Source organism: Quercus robur, chromosome 5 (genome assembly GCF_932294415.1).
Source record: "Quercus robur chromosome 5, dhQueRobu3.1, whole genome shotgun sequence".
Taxonomy (NCBI): domain Eukaryota; kingdom Viridiplantae; phylum Streptophyta; class Magnoliopsida; order Fagales; family Fagaceae; genus Quercus; species Quercus robur.
Window position 1 is genome coordinate 74,881,740 of NC_065538.1, and position 19,843 is coordinate 74,901,582.

General features: G+C 34.1%; 3 protein-coding genes across 5 annotated transcripts; all 3 read left to right on the plus strand.

The window, feature by feature from the left end:
• The first annotated feature begins 701 nt into the window (after positions 1-701).
• Positions 702-4,036, plus strand: LOC126727071 (uncharacterized). 3 transcript variants are annotated; one of them, XM_050432538.1, is made up of 7 exons: positions 702-816; positions 1,698-1,971; positions 2,072-2,191; positions 2,276-2,434; positions 2,768-2,940; positions 3,387-3,492; positions 3,785-4,036. In XM_050432538.1, exons 2-7 carry the CDS (start codon positions 1,720-1,722, stop codon positions 3,812-3,814), a joined length of 840 nt encoding a protein of 279 aa, XP_050288495.1. In that variant the 5' UTR covers positions 702-816; positions 1,698-1,719; the 3' UTR covers positions 3,815-4,036. The 3 variants fall into 3 exon arrangements, with proteins under 3 accessions (XP_050288495.1, XP_050288494.1, XP_050288496.1); XM_050432537.1 differs by having other exon boundaries at positions 703-956; XM_050432539.1 differs by lacking the exon at positions 702-816 and having other exon boundaries at positions 1,777-1,971; positions 2,072-2,177.
• A 4,140-nt stretch (positions 4,037-8,176) lies between these two features.
• On the plus strand, positions 8,177-12,891 carry LOC126727073 (uncharacterized). The gene is made up of 7 exons (XM_050432540.1): positions 8,177-8,341; positions 8,469-8,596; positions 9,404-9,523; positions 9,752-10,101; positions 10,820-10,915; positions 12,266-12,325; positions 12,457-12,891. Exons 3-7 carry the CDS (start codon positions 9,421-9,423, stop codon positions 12,655-12,657), a joined length of 810 nt encoding a protein of 269 aa, XP_050288497.1. The 5' UTR covers positions 8,177-8,341; positions 8,469-8,596; positions 9,404-9,420; the 3' UTR covers positions 12,658-12,891.
• Positions 12,892-16,856: 3,965 nt separating this feature from the next.
• LOC126727074 (putative serine/threonine-protein kinase-like protein CCR3) lies at positions 16,857-19,636 on the plus strand. Its single transcript, XM_050432541.1, has one exon. The coding sequence runs from the start codon at positions 17,056-17,058 to the stop codon at positions 19,474-19,476; it is 2,421 nt and encodes an 806-aa protein (XP_050288498.1). The 5' UTR covers positions 16,857-17,055; the 3' UTR covers positions 19,477-19,636.
• The last annotated feature ends 207 nt before the right edge of the window (positions 19,637-19,843 follow it).

Sequence of the window (19,843 nt, forward strand, 5' to 3'; positions counted from 1 at the left end):
TCTAGAAACACAAATATTTTTACAAAATATTTTACAACTATCGAGGTAATATTTTGTAAATGATAGATGATAAAGTGATGTAAATGGTGATGAGTTCAAATAAGTACCAATAAGAATCTACCAATGAAATTGTTATAAAAATTATTGTGTTTGATGTGTTACTCCCATTATATAAAAACTTCATATAACCAATTGCTAAATAGCACAAAATATTCTCAAATTGTTTTTTTTTTTTTTTCAATTTTAGGAAATAGACATATGAAAGGATTTTGAAATTTCCTAATATGTTAACTAACATGAGACATATTTAAAGATGAAATCTACAAACGTAATTTACTTATGATAACATGATTAAACTCAATAAATTTGTAGTTGTATCGTTATAAAAAAAAAAAAATGACATTTTAAAAAACAATCATTAATTAGAGAGAAAAAACCTAATTAAATCTAATATATAATATTTTCCCATTAAAATATGTATGTGTGTGTATATATATATCTAATTTTTTTAATCAAAAAAAAAAACTAATAAAATTCAACTGGTGTCTATTTATTTTGTTTTACACTTTTGATTGGACTCACAGTGGTATGGACCTGATCCATGTTTGTATAACCGCAGTATGGGTCGGGAAAAGGCCCATGACACATACGACAACAAAAACTCGTATGACCATAAGCAATAAATGGAAATCTTTGACAAACTTGAAAGCAACAACGTTGTAAAATAGAACAGCCAGAAATAATTTCCCAAACCAGAGAAATTTTTAGATTCAAAAGCAAGAATCTTTGGAGCCATTCAAAAAATTGGTGGCTTCAGTAAGTGCCATACCCTTACAAGATTCTCTTTCATTCTCTATTACTCTATTCTTGATACTGCTCTTTCTTCTCTCTCTCTCTAAAAACCTTTTGTCTTGGGTGCTTTTCTATCCATATGAGCTTATCTATACCCTGAAAAGGCAAGTCATATTTACCTCTGTTTTCAGGTTTTATTTATATATATATAGTTCTGTGTTTTATTTTGGGAGATGGGTTATGAACAATTATTTGATTTGAGTTTGGTATTAAGAATGATGGATCAAAACTATGAGCTAAAAAATGGGCTCTTGTTAATCTTACGTGTTATGGTATGGACATTTTGTATTTGTCAAGTCTTGTAAAAACAGGTCAATAAGATAGAACATTTTGTCTGTGTGATAGTGTTGCTCTGAATGACACATTGACGATTAAGCTGTGTGTGTTCTGGGATCATTTGTTTTGAATTGGGAATTTAGAATTATAAGAATATGATGACTTTTGGCTGCGTACTTTTAGTTTTACTGTGTCTATCTGCCAACTCAGTTGAGGAATTAAAAAGGGAAAGGGATTGCAGTATTATCAAAGCAAACATTAACAATAAATAAATCAACTTTTATTGGACATTAATTTAATTGCATAAGATGTAATCAAGTGGATTAGTTCGATTTTCGGGAACTGGGTCTACAGAAGCCTTTGTTCATTTTTTCCTCCACTTGTATTTGAAGATCAAATAGTTCAATTTAAGTTAGAGAGTCCAAAAGGAGTTGAATGCCACACTTGGATCACTAGTGTAGGATATTTGTAGCCATTTTTCTCATGCCAGAATTCTGTACTTTTTGGAGACTTTGATATAGTCCTTGTACTCATTTTGGTGTTTGCTTTTGTCTATTCTTTTTTTAAAGGTGATATTATCATGGTTCAATCATGCTGATGGTGTATGCTCCGGGAGCTATAACGAAGTGCCAGATATATCTAGACTCCAATACATTGCCTGTAGCATCTTCATGCAAGATTACACATGTGAATTCCTTAATTAATACTTCAATCTGTCCCAGCCTGTTAAGGAACCCTTGTAGTAATATACATATGCTACATAATTCCTCACTTTCTTGGAAAGGCCGTAATCAACTTACAAGTCATCATGTATTGCATCACGTTGCTTCAAAGAGATGGCTGGTAAGCAGTGTTGCAACTGCAAGCTGAACTGATACATTTTTACTCAATTTTTGGGGTTCTGATTCAGTGCTTAATATATTTACTGTCTTATGCATGATAGTGCCGGTTGGATGATTCCATTCCTGCAGATGATGAATACCGTTCATCACGCAACATAGCAATCAGTTTGTTTAAGCGATTCAAGAATGCTGTTGAGCGGGGAGGAGGTGACAACCTAAAAGTATATTTATTGGGTTGCTTGAACTGTTATTTATTAGGTCAGTTTATAATATAGTTCAAATAATACGTTTAGTTACTTGTGCAGGAGTTCATAAGTGCTGGGGTGAATGCTTATGCACTGGGCTGTACTGATGAAGGATTAAGGAAAGAACTTAATGATCTGAGGGAATCTGGTGTTGAAATTGAAGCAATGCAAGGTTATGGTGGAACCACCAGTTTGAAATCCAAGATTATTTCGGAGGAGGTAAGTCACTTCTTCCTTGTTGAACTTGAACTATTTGTCAAGGCACGAGTCTTGAGCTTAATTAATTTCACAGGATATGTTATTGCCCAAAAAATTATTGTTGTGAAGTTTTTGACAACTTTATTTACTATCGTTTAAAGCAAAGAGTTTCATCTTTGTAGATTGTGGGTTATAGAAGCATGTCATTGGTAAATTTAATCATGAGATAGTATTCTAGATGCAAAATACACCCTTTGCGGGGGAAAAGGCAACATTTGTTATGATTTTAGGTGGTCACTAAATCTGATGAATGGTTTTGGAATTGGAATCTCATTTTTATATTTCACAATGCAGGTTGATGAGTGCATTTTCTGGTTGAGCATTATATTCATCACCATCATGTGTACACCACAGCCTACTATTGTTAGATGGTCGTCTACACCTCCTGTGTCAGATGAAGTGAGGCTTCAGTGGAAAGGCTTTTGTGCTATAATAGCAAATGCATACTTTATGAGGGGAATGGCATGGTGTGTTACTTTTTGGCATATTTCATTTCCTCTTTTAGTTGCACAAATATTATCAAGCATTCTTGTATTGTTGTATTTAGGCAGGGAGCTTCCTAAAATGGATGAAGCACTGGCATCTGTCAATGAAATTTTATAGTACTATTTTTCTCGGATATGATAAAGCTACTTACCAGCCAATGATTTTACATTGTTATTACTCTTGCACTTAAACCAGCATCTTTAATATTTTGTGCGTGCGTGCGTGCATGTAGATTGTATCTTTACTCATAACCTAACTGCCTGAGCTATTAATTAATATACCATCATTACTTCATTCTGTGACAATACTTAATTAATTCCTCTTGGCATTTTTTAATCTGCTTTCAAACAATATTGGCTGATGTATAATGTTAAAACCCTTGGTGGAGGCACACCATTTAGTTCATTCTTTCATATGTTCAATGAAGGCTTCCAGTAAAGACTCTTCAACTAGAGCAAATGGCAGTGGTGGGAAGAGCTGAGGAGCCATCTGTTGTTGCTAGCCGAATGCGATTAGTGTTTAGCACACTTGAGGTTAGCTATCTATATCTGATTTTTCTAATAACTGGAAAAGATCAATGATGACATAAGGTCTACTTTCTTTGATGATTTAGCTTAAGAAAAACATTGAGGCATTAAGCTCTGTTCTGATCTATCCTCTGTCAAGTAATTTGTTTACATTAAAAGTTACTTTGTGGATGTGATAATTAGGTTCTCTACTCAAATGTGATAATAAATCAACTGCACAAGTGAAAGAACATTTCTCTTTGGTGTTTTTTAATGGATATATTGAATGTTCTTTTGATAAATTGATCGGTTTGTGCAGGTGGTGAGTCCACAATGGCCTAAAGTGTAGTGCTCCAGTACTGAGAAAACTCCATTTTCCTAAAATCTGATGTTGGGCTTCCAGTTCCATTTGAAGTTGTAAATTAGTCTATAAGAATCATGTGGAAATTTTATTTTCGAATTAGTAGTTGCTGTTGTTGTTTTTATTATTATTATTTTAAAAAAAATATTTATTGAATTGTAGACTTAGTACATACTGCAATACTTACGAATATATCGCTTGATTTTCTTATGATTTATAAATGCAAAGCTCCCTCTCTCTCTCTCTCAGCCTAAGACTTTGGTTCAATTAATAGGCTGTGTCTGTGGGGGGTCTAATCACCATTTCTTTGAGGGTGAACCTCCTGTGATTTTTTTGTAAGATTGTTCTTGAACTATCCAAACTCCCACTTACTCCATGGCTGAAACCACTTATTAGCTTATACGAATTCCATCCTATCTAGAATGTCTTTTGGGTCTTAGAAATTAATTTATAAAAAAAGTGAACAAGTTTAAGAAAATTAAGTAGTGTATATTTAAGGGTTTATATATTTATTATTTCACTAATGCAGTGTACACATTTGTATGATTACTTGGTTATTCCCAACATGTGCACTGCCTTATCTCACAGATATCTGTAAATATTTAAGAACGGTCCCAAAGACAACTTCGGTAGATGAGAGTTTGAGTCAAGCCTAAGATATTATCTTGAGAAATTATGAGTTTATGAAATCATTAGACCAAGCTTGTTATCATAAACTCTTATTTACAAAAAAGGTTTGCAAATCCAATTTTTAATCCTAATTTTAAAATTCAATATCATATAGGGGTGTACAAAAAACAACTCCCACTAAACAACCACACTTAAAGTGACCAAAACCAACTGTCACATACTGTGACGGGACTATCAACAATTAACCATGACATAGGTAGAAAAACTAACACTTGCACTGCAAGTGTAATTACGTTTTTAGAAAACTTCACCGCCCCTTTTAATTATACCTAATATTATATGTAAGGAACCACACATACCTTTATGCTTTGGCGGTAATCCGTCCAAGGTGGCGGTAGCAACAAGTAAAATAATGAACATAAAACTGAAAATACTTGTTATTGAAAGTAGAATAAACACTTATAGTAGTAGTGAATACAAGATCTCAACAGTTACAGGTTAACAGTTACAAAATTTGAACTAGTCCTAGTTACAAGGTTTGTAGGATTACAAGGCTTGTAGTGAACAAGGGTGAACAAAGTAATAGTAGTAGTAGAAGCAAGGTGGGTTCTCTCTCTAAGAAGGCTAGTTCTAAGGGAAGAGAAATCAAAACTAAAACTTGACTTAAAAAGCCCTTTAAACATAAGGGACAACCCCCCTTAAATAGGCAAAATCTCAACAGTAGAATAAACACTTACAGTAGTAGTGAATACAAGATCTCAACAGTTACAGGTTAACAGTTACAAAGTTTGAACTAGTCCTAGTTACAAGGTTTGTAGGATTACAAGGCTTGTAGTGAACAAGGGTGAACAAAGTAATAGTAGTAGTAGAAGCAAGGTGGGTTCTCTCTCTAAGAAGGCTAGTTCTAAGGGAAGAGAAATCAAAACTAAAACTTGACTTAAAAAGCCCTTTAAACATAAGGGACAACCCCCCTTAAATAGGCAAAATTCGGAGTGAACAGTGTCATGAACAGTAACAGTGAATAGTGATAGATGAATAGTGACAAGTGAATAGTGACTGAATAGTAAAATAGAATTTTTCTTCTCTTTTTGACCTAGGATTGTGGGGAATCTTCAAGATTGCATGAATCCACCGTAGAGCTCAGCAATAGACTTATAAGTTTAGGGACAAGTCCTCATTATTGGTGTCCTTTAGTGACAAAAGAGACCAATAGAAAAGATGAATAGTATCAGATGAACAGTAACAGTGAATAGTGATAGAGGAATAGTGACAAGTGAATAGTGACTGAATAGTAAAATAGAATTTTTCTTCTCTTTTTGACCTAGGATTGTGGGGAATCTTCAAGATTGCATGAATCCACCGTAGAGCTCAGCAATAGACTTATAAGTTTAGGGACAAGTCCTCATTATTGGTGTCCTTTAGTGACAAAAGAGACCAATAGGAAAGAAACCAATAAAAAGGACTAATAAGCATTCCTTTCAATTGTCTTCACATGAACACTAGTCTTTGGGAACCTTTGAAAGAATCATATTGGTGGGAAACAAGTTTCGAACAGTAGTAAATATTTAAGCATTGGCCATTGTGCAGGCCAGACAAATATAGGAATCAAAATCTTCAGCAAAATCCGGAGTATCTTGAAACAGTTCCAGATTTTCATATCCGTCATGGACAATGAAATATTTTGGCTTTTGTGCAAGCCAAACAAATAAAGTAGTATCAGTCTTGTAACAGTAGTGACCCCATCAATTAGTAGAGGGAGCATCGGATGGATAACCATCAAAAGGATCAAAAGGACCTTGTGGAGAATCACATACATACTCATGGTAAATAACATACTTATTACAGAATCCGCAATATAAAATTGGCTCAAACTTTGGAGTTTTACCTGGAATGAGAAGACTTTCTAGATTAGGATGATCTTCTGTTTGTAGGTGAACAAAGGCATCAGCATAGGGTTTGGGACCAAAAACAGCAATTCTATCTATGCTTCCTATGAAATGATAGTTTTTCCATAGATTATGAGCAACTTCACGAATTTGATTATTAAAATAATTTCTCTAACAATTTGCAAGATCAAAAGGATCTTTAAAGGATAATTGAGAATTTCCCTCAAACCATGGCCCTTGGTGAGTGTAACCATTAATGAGAATGAGATGCTTTGAGGGCGTGTAGGGGATGAGAGGTATAAGGTTGGTTAGGGTATGTGTTACGACTAGGGTGGCGCCAACGACGGTAAGAAGGGAACACAACAACGGAATATCAAGCGTTCGGGTAGACACGGACAAGCAACAAAGAACACAACAACACTACCACCGGCCAGAAAAGAGTGGCTCTGATACCATAAAGGGGGAAGGGGACGCACAGTTGATGGGAAGAGATGGAAGCACAGTAATATTGTAGTGAAGATAATGTAAAGAACTTGAAAGTAAATAGCTTGAAAGTAAGAACAATAAATAGCTTGAATGTAAGAACAATAATAAGGCGGTAGAACCAGCCAAGCAGTATATATCAAAATAATTCAAAGTAAATGAAAACAATAGTTCAAAGTAAATGAAAGCAATTTAGAACCGTCCGGTATGGCGGTAAGATCAGGATAACGTTAAAATAAACAGGACCATCATATATAGAAGCAGTAATCATACCAAGAATGCTATCTTTAAAAATCTTAAATCTAGCATCTCTTAAACACATGAGAACAGAAGCATTAATACTCTTTCGAGTAAGTGGTTTAATAGCAACTTGAACCATATGTAGCAATTTACCATATTATATATATATATATATATATATACACTATTGATGATAATGAATTGATCCTTGCTTTTCGTAAATGGAATATCCCTAAAGTTGATACTAAAACTGTTTATAAAACTAGTTTTATTGAAAATGCTTTTCATTCTGCTTACAAAGCTAGAACTATTAAACAAATACTCTCTATTTCTAAAACTCATGAAAAATGCTGCTTGTTTTCTAAAAGAAATATTAGTGTTGATTCTCCTATTTGTCTAGCCTGCATAACGGCCAAAACACTTTAATATTTACCACTGCTCAAAGCCTGTTTCCCACCAATATGGTACTTCTGAAGATTCCCAAATAATGATGCTCATTTGGTATTATTGGCACAAAAGGACAACAATTATCTCTACATATCCTCCGTAGGATTCCCCAAAGATTGAAGTAAAAAGAAGAACAATTATCTTTATATATCCTCCATAGGATTTCCCAAAGATGGAAGTCAAAAGAAGAAATATTCACTTTTACTATTCATCTGTCACTATATATATATATATATATATATATATATTACAAACAAATGCACTGTTTTATTAATAAAATTAATTTAAAATTGTTTTATTAATGAAAATAATTTAAAACTTAAAATTTTGACACAAATGGCATCATTTAGAAACATATATAAATACAAAACATTCTTTATCCCAAGTCTCCACAACCCTACCTAGGAGAGGTGCCATTAGACCAACACTGTCATAGAGACTGATTGAATTAGGAACAAAACGAATTTTGTTGGTAATTAAATCATAGTCTCTAATTGGAAACCAAAATTTGAAAATACTAGCATTTTCATTTGGGCCATAAAAGAGCCATCGAATTAAGAAAAGAAGAGTAGGCAATGAAAAAAAGGGTTCCTAAAAGAGATCTGTATGTAGCAACTAAAACTGAGAAAAGGCCTGAGCCCAATCAAAACGCAGTTGGGTTTGAACACTAAACCTCAATCCAATGCAACTAAAAATGAACTATACTGTTCAGTCTTCTCTCTCCCTAATTCCACAAACAAATGACAGACATCCTCAGTATTTTGCTCTCTCATTCTTAAATCTCATCAGTACTTGCACCCCGACCACCTCAGTTCCTCTCCTCACCAAGGTTCTCTCTCTCTCTCTCTCTCTCTCTCTGTGTTAAAGTTTGTTTATAAACAAAGTTATCTTAAGTTCTTAACAAATAAAAGCCCAAATATTTATAATTTTATACCTGATTCCTTCCTGAACCTCAGAACCTGATACGATGAGGTGAGCAGTTGAGACTTGAGAGAGGCGGAGAGCGGAGAATCAGAGAGAGACCAGACTGAACAGTGGAGACTGGAGACTAGAGAGAGGCGGAGAGCAGAGACTAGAGAGAAAGGTAAAATTTTTAGGGTTTTGATTTGTGATTGTTTTGTGGTTAATCTCTTAGACCGGATTTGTAGTTTATCTGGTCAATGATTTTGTTTAGAACCAATGTTTAATAGGATTTACCAAAATTTTTGTTTTTTTGGTTAAAAGGATGTGCCAGATTATTTTTGTAATTCATTTTCTACTACCCGGTTGGTTCTTTTCTAAAATTTTGGGACTTGGGGGCCTTAGGCAATTGCCTAACTCGCCTAAGGGAAGGACAAAGCTAGGATTTTTATGAGCAAAGCTAGGACATATGCCCTTTTTCTCAATGACCAAAGCTAGGATTTTTATGAGCAATTTATTCTCTGTGTTTTTTTTTTTTTTTTAATGGAATATGTGATCGTTTGGTTAAGAATGATTTTAGTGTGGGATGATTTGTATGTGTGTTTTTTTAGTTAGTACTTGATGCATCAATTTCCTAGGTAACAAACCTTATTCTTTGAAATTTGGCAATTTGCTTGTGACTTTATTGTGAATTATTTATTTTTTTGAGATGATCCTATTGAAGTGGCTGATGATGATGGTGGTGGATTTTATTTATCTTTGTAATTTTAAAATAAATAATTAAATTATTTATGGCGTCACTGGTCCAACTCTGGTCGGACTTGAGAACTGGGAACCGCTCCCCCTTTCTGTTCTCTAACCGGTCTGGTTTTTAGAAACATGGTTATTCCATCTCTCACATTCTCAATCTTTTCTTCTCCCCATTTTTGTTCTCTTTCCTGATTGACTATAAGAATGACCCCTTTATTCGTTTCTCTCCTTGTGTGTATAGATATATTTCTTTAGGAAATGAAAATTGTTCGCTTTGCCTTTCGTTCCTGTCACGATGGCTTATTGCGCAGATTTCAGCGACCACCTATAGTTCGAACTCTCTCTACAAATGCAACTTCAGGTATTTTCTTTGTACCTTTCATTTGTATTTGAATCTTGCTTGCTGTTTGAGGCTAAGCACTTGTGGTTAAATGTCTATATATTAAGGAGAAATTTTGTGGAGTTTTTCATGATGGACTATCTTGTTCTAATCTAGGCCATGATTTTGGTTTTGTTTTTTCAAAGTTTTTTTTGGGTACAACTTTTTAAGCTTAATTTTTTTGATTTTCGTGCATCTATCTTTAAACAGGTAGTGGTGTTGGGGATAAACAAACTAACTCATTTGAGTCGGCTGACGATTTTGAGCATCGGATATTTAGTGGCTTCTCTGGGGGTGATTCAAAGTCTGATGCCTTTTTTGAAAAGCTTGATAGATTTAGGAAGGCTCACGACAGGTTGGGTTCTAGAATGGGTGAAGGAAGTAATTCCCAGATTTCGGATGGCCTCGATGAAAGTTTTAATACATTATCGGATGGAATGGATGGGAAGTTGAAGAAAGCAGCCACATATTTTGAATTTAATGAGAAAGAAATAGAGAAAGATGATTATTCGTTTAGACCAGATATGAATTTTAGGACTGGAATGACTTATGAGACAAAGGTATGTGGTATTTATCCGCTAAGGCCTTTGTCTTCAGCTATTACAGTTTTTTAATAATCATGGTTTTAGGTTAGTTTGAAATATTAAAGCTTACCTTTGAGCTACCCGGTTTGCTCAGGGTGTCTAATGTATTCTCTTAAGGAAATAACTTCAATCAGGGAAGTCATAGAATGGAGATTTATATGTGACACATATTTTTGGTTCACTTATTTTCTATTTTACTTTTGCCTAAAAATCTCATGAACCAACCTGTTGTGCATTTGTACATATGAACATGCATTTGTGTGTGTGGAATGTGGACAATTTCTTTTTCCTCAAATTGATTGAAAAGAATGGATGCATCCATTCTTGAGGGATGAGATGCTTTATATAAAAAATCTCATGTTTATTTTCTTTGTAAAGTTAACAGTTCTTAACTTTTTGATTGGGAGGGAAAACAATGAAGTCCACTGGTTATTTATTTAAGTTGTTTATCTGAAATTGTAATTCTTCCTTTGAAAATATATACAATTGGTTCAATGATGTCATTAGTTAAGGGTGTCAATATGCTGTTATTCACATTTTGTTATATTCTACTAAATATGACACTTGTATTCATTTTTTATGTTTTTGTTTCAGTTTGTTGTATAATTTTTATTATTGCTGCTATGACAATGTTCTCCTTTTGCCATCATTCATCCTGAATTGTCTTGTTTAAACAGCCCCTGGCTTTATGCAGGATCTTGATCTTAGGAAGCCAGGAGTACGGAAACCCTTCAAAAGGACTGAATTTGAAGTTACTACAGAGGAGGTTTTGAGAAAGGCTGACTTTAGGGTGAGTTTGCTTTAGTACATTCTCATATGATGACTGTAAAATTACATTACGAAAGGATTTACATTCTTTTAAATGCAATCAAGGAAGTATGATTGCTATCGCTTTGGGTAGGTCGAATCACACATCCCATGCTTATCACTGATATTGACCAAGATCTAAACTAGTGTGATAAATTCTAATGATTGAGATTTTCAACTATTGATCATGTAAGAGCTGGCCTATCAGTAGCTGTGACCACTGGATTGGAGGAATAGTGCATTTCACTGTTGTAAATCTTTAAAGCTGAGCTTTTTTTCCTATTTCTTTCTTATTCCAATTGTAATTAATTGCCAATGGTCTTTGGGTCTAATTCTTTCTCTTCCTCATATGAGTGAGGTCATGGGTTCAAGTCCATATGGGTGTGAGTTGTTTACCTTAAAAAAATTGTTATTAATTCAGTTTACTCTTTTCTTAGGAAAATAGCATCAAGGTTCTGATTTTATGATTTTTCTTGTCTGCTACCAAAATCTGTCACATGTAGTTTTTGGCCTTTTCTTGTTTTGTCTGATGGCTGTTGAGATCTTCCTTTACTGACCTCTGAAGTGAGCCTATATTTATAATATCTAATAGTTGGCAACCCATTACACAGATAAGTTTTAACATAATTTTTTTCTCTCTCTATTATTTATTTATTTATTTTTGGTCTAAATATGAAATTTGATAATTATGGTAGATATTAATATACATTTATTATGATTGTGTATGGAATTATATATTCTACTATTTAAAGAAAATATAATGTACTAAGATTCAAATGGAGGGTTTAAATAGAGTTTAGAATTTAAATTCAATAAAAAAATATACATTAGAATAATGGCACTGACCTCTGAAGTGAGCCTATATTTATAATATCTAATAGTTGGCAACCCATTACACAGATAAGTTTTAACATAATTTTTTTCTCTCTCTATTATTTATTTTTTTATTTTTGGTCTAAATATGAAATTTGATAATTATGGTAGATATTAATATACATTTATTATGATTGTGTATGGAATTATATATTCCACTATTTAAAGAAAATATAATGTACTAAGATTCAAATGGAGGGTTTAAATAGAGTTTAGAATTTAAATTCAATAAAAAAATATACATTAGAATAATGGCATGTAAAATTGTGTTAAGATTCTAATGGAGGGTTTTAATATTGAATTTAATTTAATTTTAATTAAAAAAAATTAGATTAATGTTGTATAAAATTGTAAGACTTCATTAGTTTATATATATATATATATATTGACTACTGCAGTAATTTTAAGTTCAAATTAGGCTATGTCTGCCTTCTTGATCTTCATTACTTGTTCTATGCAGAATGTCAGATTCCTTGCAAACTTCATAACAGAGGCTGGAATCATTATCAAGAGGAGCAAGGTAAAAAGGAAAGAAAATACGAAGGAATGATATGTGTGTCTTTGCCAAATTCATAAAGCTTCTAGGGATTGAATTTGATTGAACTTCTGTTGACAATGGCATGTGAATCTTCCTGTTATTTCATTGTGCAGACTCGCATTAGTGCCAAGGCCCAGAGGAAGGTTGCTAGGGAGATCAAAACAGCCCGAGCTTTTGGTTTAATGCCTTTCACAACAATGGGGACAAAATCGTTCGTTTTTGGAAAAACAATGGAAGCTCGTGATGAGGATTTTGAATATGAAACTTATGATCGTCGTATCAGTGCTGATGTGGATGATAAAGAGGCCCTCTGAGAGCCTAGGTTATGAGGTGAATGTTAACTCTCTACGCTCTTTTTGCCAATGACACAATTGAACACCTTTTTTTGGGGGAAAAAAATAGAAGTAATGGAAAATATATCTTGACAATTAGTTGTGTTGAACTTCTAGTGTATCCTGGAACTCAATGATCTAGTTGGTGTTTTGTGTATCAATAATTTTGTTGGTATAGACAAGCTACAATAATAACATAATCATTATCCTGGTTAATTCATGGCTGTAAGGATTCATCATTTTTAGAAAACGAACCTCATTGATGCCTATAACTCAGATGTCCAATCTGACATGCCATATATTCACTGCAGTGGCAATTATTATCATTCGCTCAACTGGTTGAAGAGATTTGTCTTTTTGACATATTGTCATTGTAGCAATAGCTTAACTTCTATTAATTATATATGTTCTCTTTAAATATTATAAGACCTGGTAGAATCAATGGGTGCTATCATAGTTACTACGATTCATTGTTATCCTAGCGAACCGTAATCTGGATTGCTTGATCCAAAACGTGGTACATTTTCATTCCAATATGCTAATTTTGTGTTTGTTTGTTTGTTTTTTTTTTCTTCTCTCCGTGGTCACTTTTTTATTTTATTTAAAAGTAAGTTTTGACCCCAATGGAAGGGGACACTTGAACCATCGATCTCCGTGTTGATTGGTGACTATGTAAAGGTTGCTCTTTGTCATTATCCCTTAAGCATTGTGAATGCTATTAGGGGAATATTTAATTCTTTTGCCAACTTTTGCTCCTCTTTGTCAATATCCCTTCAGGTATTTGAATGCCATTAATATGAATTATTTGTTTTAAGTATTTTGTTTGTGTACTGAGTTCTCTGGTTGAATAATTTTCAAAGTAAAAGCTGTTAATTGGTTGTCTTTCTAACCATAACAATAGTTAAAGATCTGATCTATAAGAAAATACATGCTCCCCTCTTTATGCTTTAGTATTGTTGCAAAGTATTTTTGTCAATGCTGAGTTGTTCTTTTGATTTTGCACTTGTTTAAATCCTAAGTAGTTGGGCCCAGTGGATCAAAATGACTTTAGAGAGGCATGTGATGTTGCCTCAAAGAAATTTGGGTATTTTTGTCACAAAAAATGATTTCATGTAAAATTGGAGTTGATTATTCAATGAGACAGTGAGAATGGTGAAAACTATTGCCTGTAATTGGATGAACACTTGTAGTGTTCTCTCTCTCTATTTATATATTTGGTCTCTTTCCTGTACTTTAAATATGGGCAATTTATAAGTGCATTATTAACAATAAGTCAATGAGCTTAACTGAGTTCTAATTAAATTTTTTTTGCTGGAAAGTCATTTTCCTATTTTGGCTACCTACCTTTTTGAACATACCCTCCAACAAACTCTATTGTTCTTTATTATATTGAAATATTCTTATTTTTATTCGTTCTTTATTGTTTCCCAAACATCCCTACTGCAATCTGCACAAATCCTCAAACTCACCCAAAATCAGCAAATAAACCCAACAAATGACCCTAAATGACATGCAAAATTAGCAAACAAAAAGAAACTTAAAAAAGCCAGCAGCAAGCAGCAGCTCAATCTGTTGCCTGTTGGTACCAATGGAGTGCCGCTTTCGTCCAATGGCAGCGAGTCTTAAATGGAGGCGGCGGCAATCTTGGATGAGAGAATTCCAAATAGGTAGGAGAAGGAGAGACGTTGGGATACCGTTTATTGTTGAAAACTAAAAATATTGTAGCAAAATAATTTTTAAATGTGTGAATAGTACTGTAAGACCAAGTTTTAATGAAAATTTTGCTAAATTTTGTATTTGTGGGTCCTGTGAATAGTGCACGAGACCTACTGTTTAAAACGCAAACACGTTGAATTCCATTTTCAACACAATCCAAACTAACACTTAATCACAAATTGCCACCTTAGTAGATGTGAAATTTCTTGTGTTTCTAGCATTGCTCATTTTAAAAATTCTTGAATAGCATTGTTTGAGTCAAACTATTATAATGCTATATAAAGTCGCACCAATAATCAATAAAGAATCGTGTTGGAGCATATTATAAAAATGTGGCTAGCGAAATATATATATATATATATATATATTTTTTTTTTTGTATGTAGAATCTCAAAATTTGTACCAAACTTTGTTGAGGAACTATATAGAAAGAAGGTGCTATTAGCCTAATACTGAGAAAGTCAAAGATTGCCTAGTCAAGGAATGTCACGAGCTGATGCCAAGAAATATTGTCAATTTTCTTGTGCCATTCAATCCTATACCTTATGATGTCTGTACTTTAAATATTACTGTATATGCTTTCTAAAAAAAAAAAAAAACTATTGCTATAGGATTTTAATTAATAAAATTGCAGTTTATCAAAAAAACAAAAAAACTATTGTTGTATATGTGTATGGTTTTTCTAACACACTAGTTAAAGTTTTTCCACTACCGTGCATTATTGGTATGATAGTTACTCAACAAGTATGAGTTCTTGTAAGATATAGAGGGCAATAATTTGATTAAAGTAAAATTCTATCTCAAATAATAAAAGAAAAAAAAGTTAAAATCTTTTCAATTATGTTTAAAAAATTTCAGGTGAGGTTCAAGATCAGTGCTACCCACGTGTTAAAAACTAATTATCATTTATCGATCTGTAACTAATGAGTCAATACCAGATCCCATCTAATAAAGTTAATGCGTAGCTTCTAAAAAAAAAATTAATAACGTTAAGGTATTAGTGTATTCCTATTATGTTAGAAATATCATGAAAATACCTAATCAAAGTCAACATAGAATGATTAGATTTAGACATTTCCCCGTGATTGCACAGGTGTCCCAAAAATTATTGATCTAAAAGAAAATGGTATACGTGTTTCAGAAACGCTATTTAAGTATAGTTTAAATATTAGATATCCAAACCTTTAAAGTTTATATATCTCTAGGACAAAAATTCAATAATATTCACGCAATACAAAAATTGTGTCTTAAAAAAACTATTTCAGTTATACATATTAGTTTAGATATCTCTATCACAAAAATTTAATAGAATTCATGTTATGTAGAAATTGGGTCTTAGTAACATTATTTCAGTTCTACATGGATATCAAACATTCAAACCTATACCTTTAAAGAAAATTTTCAAATAGTATTTATTTTATATCGAAATCGTGTTTTCGAAATAATATTTCAATTCAGATATGAGATTGGATATCAAATATCCACCTTTTAGGAAAAAATTCAATCTTATTTATGTTATTTAGAAATTATGTCTTAAATACACAATTTTAGTTCTACATATTTATTTGGATATCTCTAAGGCAAAAATTTAATAGAATTCATATTATACAATTTGTGTCTAGAAACACTATTTTAGTTCTATATATCAGTTTGGATATCAGACATCCAAGTTTTTAAGGTTTGGATATCTTTGAGGCAAAGAATCAAATATTATTCATGCTATACAATAATTGTATCTTAAAAACATCATTTTAGTTCTACATATTTGTTTGGATATAAGACATTCAAACCATTAAGGTTTGAAAATTGCTAAGACAAAAATTTAGATGGTATTCATTTTAGACCGAAATTATGTCTTAACTATTTTAGTCCACATAGGAGTTTGGATGTCAAGCATCCACCTTGAAGGCAAAAATTCAATCTTATTCATGTTATTTAGAAATCTTATTTTAAAAATTTTTAATTTTACATATTAATTTGGATATCAGACATCCAAATCTTTAAGGTTTGGATATCTGCAAAAATTTAATAGAATTCATGTTATATAGGAATAGTGAATACTATGTTGCTATGTTAAAAAAAATAAAAAGGTTGAAGATTGGAAACCAAATGTACCCGTTCCAAACAGCTTATCCTAATAGTTCAAACTTCAAAGGAGTCCAGCTTTGAGCTTTTGCTGCAATGGCATAACCTTGAAAATTTCAAGTTTTTCAACCCAATTACTTATCCAATTCGAACTAGATTGGTTTCCACTTTCCAGTGACAACAAGGATGACCTTTTACCATAATTTTCATTCTGCGACTTCATAGTTCATAACCCACTCTGAGTCTGGGAGTGCATTGACAATTAAAATTGAATATTTGGTGGCCAACACTACAGGGTTACGCAGTTTAAGCTCCTAGATACATTAAAAAAAAAAAAAAAATTTAAACAACCACTTGTTACGTTAAGCCCCTAAAAATAATACTATCATCACCGAATTCACGGAATCACTGTGCTTATTTTCAGTCCTTGTTCGTTATTTTACTCAGTCTCTCTTTGTCAACTCATTCTCAGAATCCCATTCTCTCTTCTTCTTCTTCTACTTCAACTCTGTCTCTGTCTCTTTCTCTTCCTCTTCTATCAATGAAGAAGAAAAAACCACCAGTGTCACAATCTTTCCAATGAAAATCTCATCACCCTTTTCCCTCACTATCACCGTCAACCTTATAGTTATCACCTTGATATCTTTTTCGCTGCACAGTTCAGTTGTTTATTGCCTTGGCTCAGCCTCCACCATCGCCATTACCTATGGCACAGACACTGTCTGTGGTATCATTGCTGCTGAGCCTACTCAGAGAATCCAATGCTACCAAAAAGGTGAGATCATTTCGGTTCAACCCAGTATCTCCTTTGAAGCCATCTCAGGTGGCTATGGCTTCTTCTGCGGCCTCAGGTCTGATGGCTTCAGCATCCTATGCTGGGACACTACTACCTCATCAAACTCGACCTTTAAACCAAAACGTATATATTACAATGAAACGATTAAAATTACTGATCTAGCTGTTGGCGATGCTCAAGTTTGTGCCAGAGAGGTCAACTCTGGTATAGCCAAGGGCTGGAGAGGAAGTCATGAAGCTGGGTCTAAATCTACATCACCTGGAGACGCATTGAGTTTTCGTGCAATCACATCTGGGAGTGGTTTTTCATGTGGGATTTTGAAGAACAATGGAACAGTTTTATGTTGGGGTAATGGTAGTATTGGAGCTGAGATTCAGAGACAGTTTGGGAATTTGTCAATGTCAACCTTAGTTGCTGGAGAGTCTCATGCCTGCGGTTTGACATTGACAGGGATTTTGGTTTGCAAAGGGAACAATGGTTCTGGCCAACTGGATGTTCCTTTTAGTTCTGCTTATGAGTTTTCTGGTTTGGCATTGGGAGCAAATTTTACTTGTGCTATTAAGGCAAGAAATGGATTGGTTGCATGTTGGGGAGGAAAAAACAGATTTGAATTTGATAGCAGTGTTATTGACAACGTTTCCTTTGAGTCTATTGTTGCAGGTTTGGATTTTGCTTGTGGGTTAACATCGAAAAATTTATATATGATTTGTTGGGGACCTGGTTGGTCTAACATGCCAAGTGACCTTCCATTAGGAATGATTATTCCAGGACCATGTGTTCAAGCTTCATGTAATACATGTGGCACATATCCAAATTCTGAGGCTCTCTGTGATGGGTCTGGAAATATATGCAAGTCTTGCCAGATTCAGTTTCCAGTTGCAGTGTCATTGCCACCTACAACATCACCATCACAGCCAGTTCCTCCATCAACCAAAGCCCCCAACAAGGTTTCATTAGCGTTTGTGATTGTTGGATCGGTGGGAGCTTTTGTGGGCATTTGCTCAATTGTCTTTTGCATATGGACTGGAGAATGTGGTTTCTTGCGGAAGAATACTCATACTTCTGCTCAACCCACAACTACTGACGGCAATGTGCATACTGCTGCTGTGCCTCACATTGGTTCTAATGTCCCAACTTCAAGATCATATTCCAGCAATCTTCAAAGCCCCAGGATAATGGGGAGGCAGAGAAGTGGGTCATCAACATTATCCAGGCATGTGGACAAGACTCGGATATTTTCTTTCTCAGAGCTTTCCAGTGCCACCAATAACTTCACTTTGGAGAACAAGATTGGTGCTGGGAGCTTTGGTACCGTTTACAAAGGCAAGCTTTCAGATGGCCGTGAAGTGGCCATTAAGAGGGGAGAAACTTCTATCAAAATGAAGAAATTCCAGGAAAAAGAAATCGCTTTTGGTGCCGAATTGGCATTGTTATCTCGGCTTCACCATAAGCACTTAGTGGGGTTAATTGGATTCTGCGAAGAAAAGGATGAGAGGCTTTTGGTTTATGAGTACATGAGCAATGGTTCACTCCATGATCACTTGCATAACAAGAACAACATTGATAGAAGTGGTAGCATTTGGAATTCTTGGAAAATGAGGATCAAAATCGCATTAGACGCTGCTAGGGGAATTGAGTATCTGCATAACTATGCGGTGCCACCCATTATTCATAGAGACATTAAGTCCTCAAATATACTTTTAGATGCAAATTGGACTGCAAGAGTGTCTGACTTCGGATTGTCACTAATGGAGCCAGAATCTGAACATGAATCCATGTCAATCAAGGCAGTTGGAACAGTTGGCTACATAGATCCTGAGTACTATGTATTAAACGTTTTGACAACTAAGAGTGATGTCTATGGCTTAGGGGTGGTCTTATTAGAGCTTTTGACAGGGAAGAGAGCAGTGTTCAAGAATGAAGAGGATGGAACAGGACCTATGGGCGTGGTGGAGTATGCAGGGCCACTGATATTGGCGGGGCAGCTACAAAAGGTATCGGATAAAACAGTTGGGCCGCTGGAGATGAATGAGGCTGAGGCAGTTAGGCTGGTGGCTTACACTGCTATGCATTGTGTGCACTTGGAGGGAAAGGAGAGGCCTAACATGAGTGACATTGTTGCCAATTTGGAGAGAGCCCTGGCTCTTTGTGAGGACAACCCTGGTAGCCTCTCTCCTGCTACATTGTCCATTCATTTAGAATGAAACCCCCAAAAATGGCAATGGTTATTATTATTTTATTTATTCTTATAAGGGTAATTGTTTTCTAAATGATATTCTATTGTGGTTTTAATCACATTTTCGATCTCCTATACTACTTTTCTGTAATATAGTGCAATAACAAAGCAAAGTATCTCTCTTTTCATAGGTGTTTTTTTTTAGGCTGAGGTTTGTAGGGAAAAGGAAGATGACGAAAAGGGAATTTTGGGTCTAATATGTTTTTCTCTTGGGACTGTTAATTTGATTGAGCATTGATGATGTTACAAAAGATGAACTTGATGAACTACCTCCAACTGACCCTGTGCTTGGGTTAGGCTCTTCTTCTTCCAAAAAAAAAGTAGATTATGGTCTA

Bases quoted from the DNA above. Each gene is read 5' to 3' on its own strand.
- LOC126727071 (XM_050432538.1), top strand. From the start codon at position 1,720: ATGCTGATGGTGTATGCTCCGGGAGCTATAACGAAGTGCCAGATATAT. The intron at 1,972-2,071 runs GTAAGCAGTGTT...TATGCATGATAG, and splicing joins TTGCTTCAAAGAGATGGCTG to TGCCGGTTGGATGATTCCAT. The intron at 3,493-3,784 runs GTTAGCTATCTA...CGGTTTGTGCAG, and splicing joins TAGTGTTTAGCACACTTGAG to GTGGTGAGTCCACAATGGCC.
- LOC126727073 (XM_050432540.1), top strand. From the start codon at position 9,421: ATGAAAATTGTTCGCTTTGCCTTTCGTTCCTGTCACGATGGCTTATTG. The intron at 9,524-9,751 runs GTATTTTCTTTG...ATCTTTAAACAG, and splicing joins CTCTACAAATGCAACTTCAG to GTAGTGGTGTTGGGGATAAA. The intron at 10,916-12,265 runs GTGAGTTTGCTT...TGTTCTATGCAG, and splicing joins TGAGAAAGGCTGACTTTAGG to AATGTCAGATTCCTTGCAAA.
- LOC126727074 (XM_050432541.1), top strand. From the start codon at position 17,056: ATGAAAATCTCATCACCCTTTTCCCTCACTATCACCGTCAACCTTATA.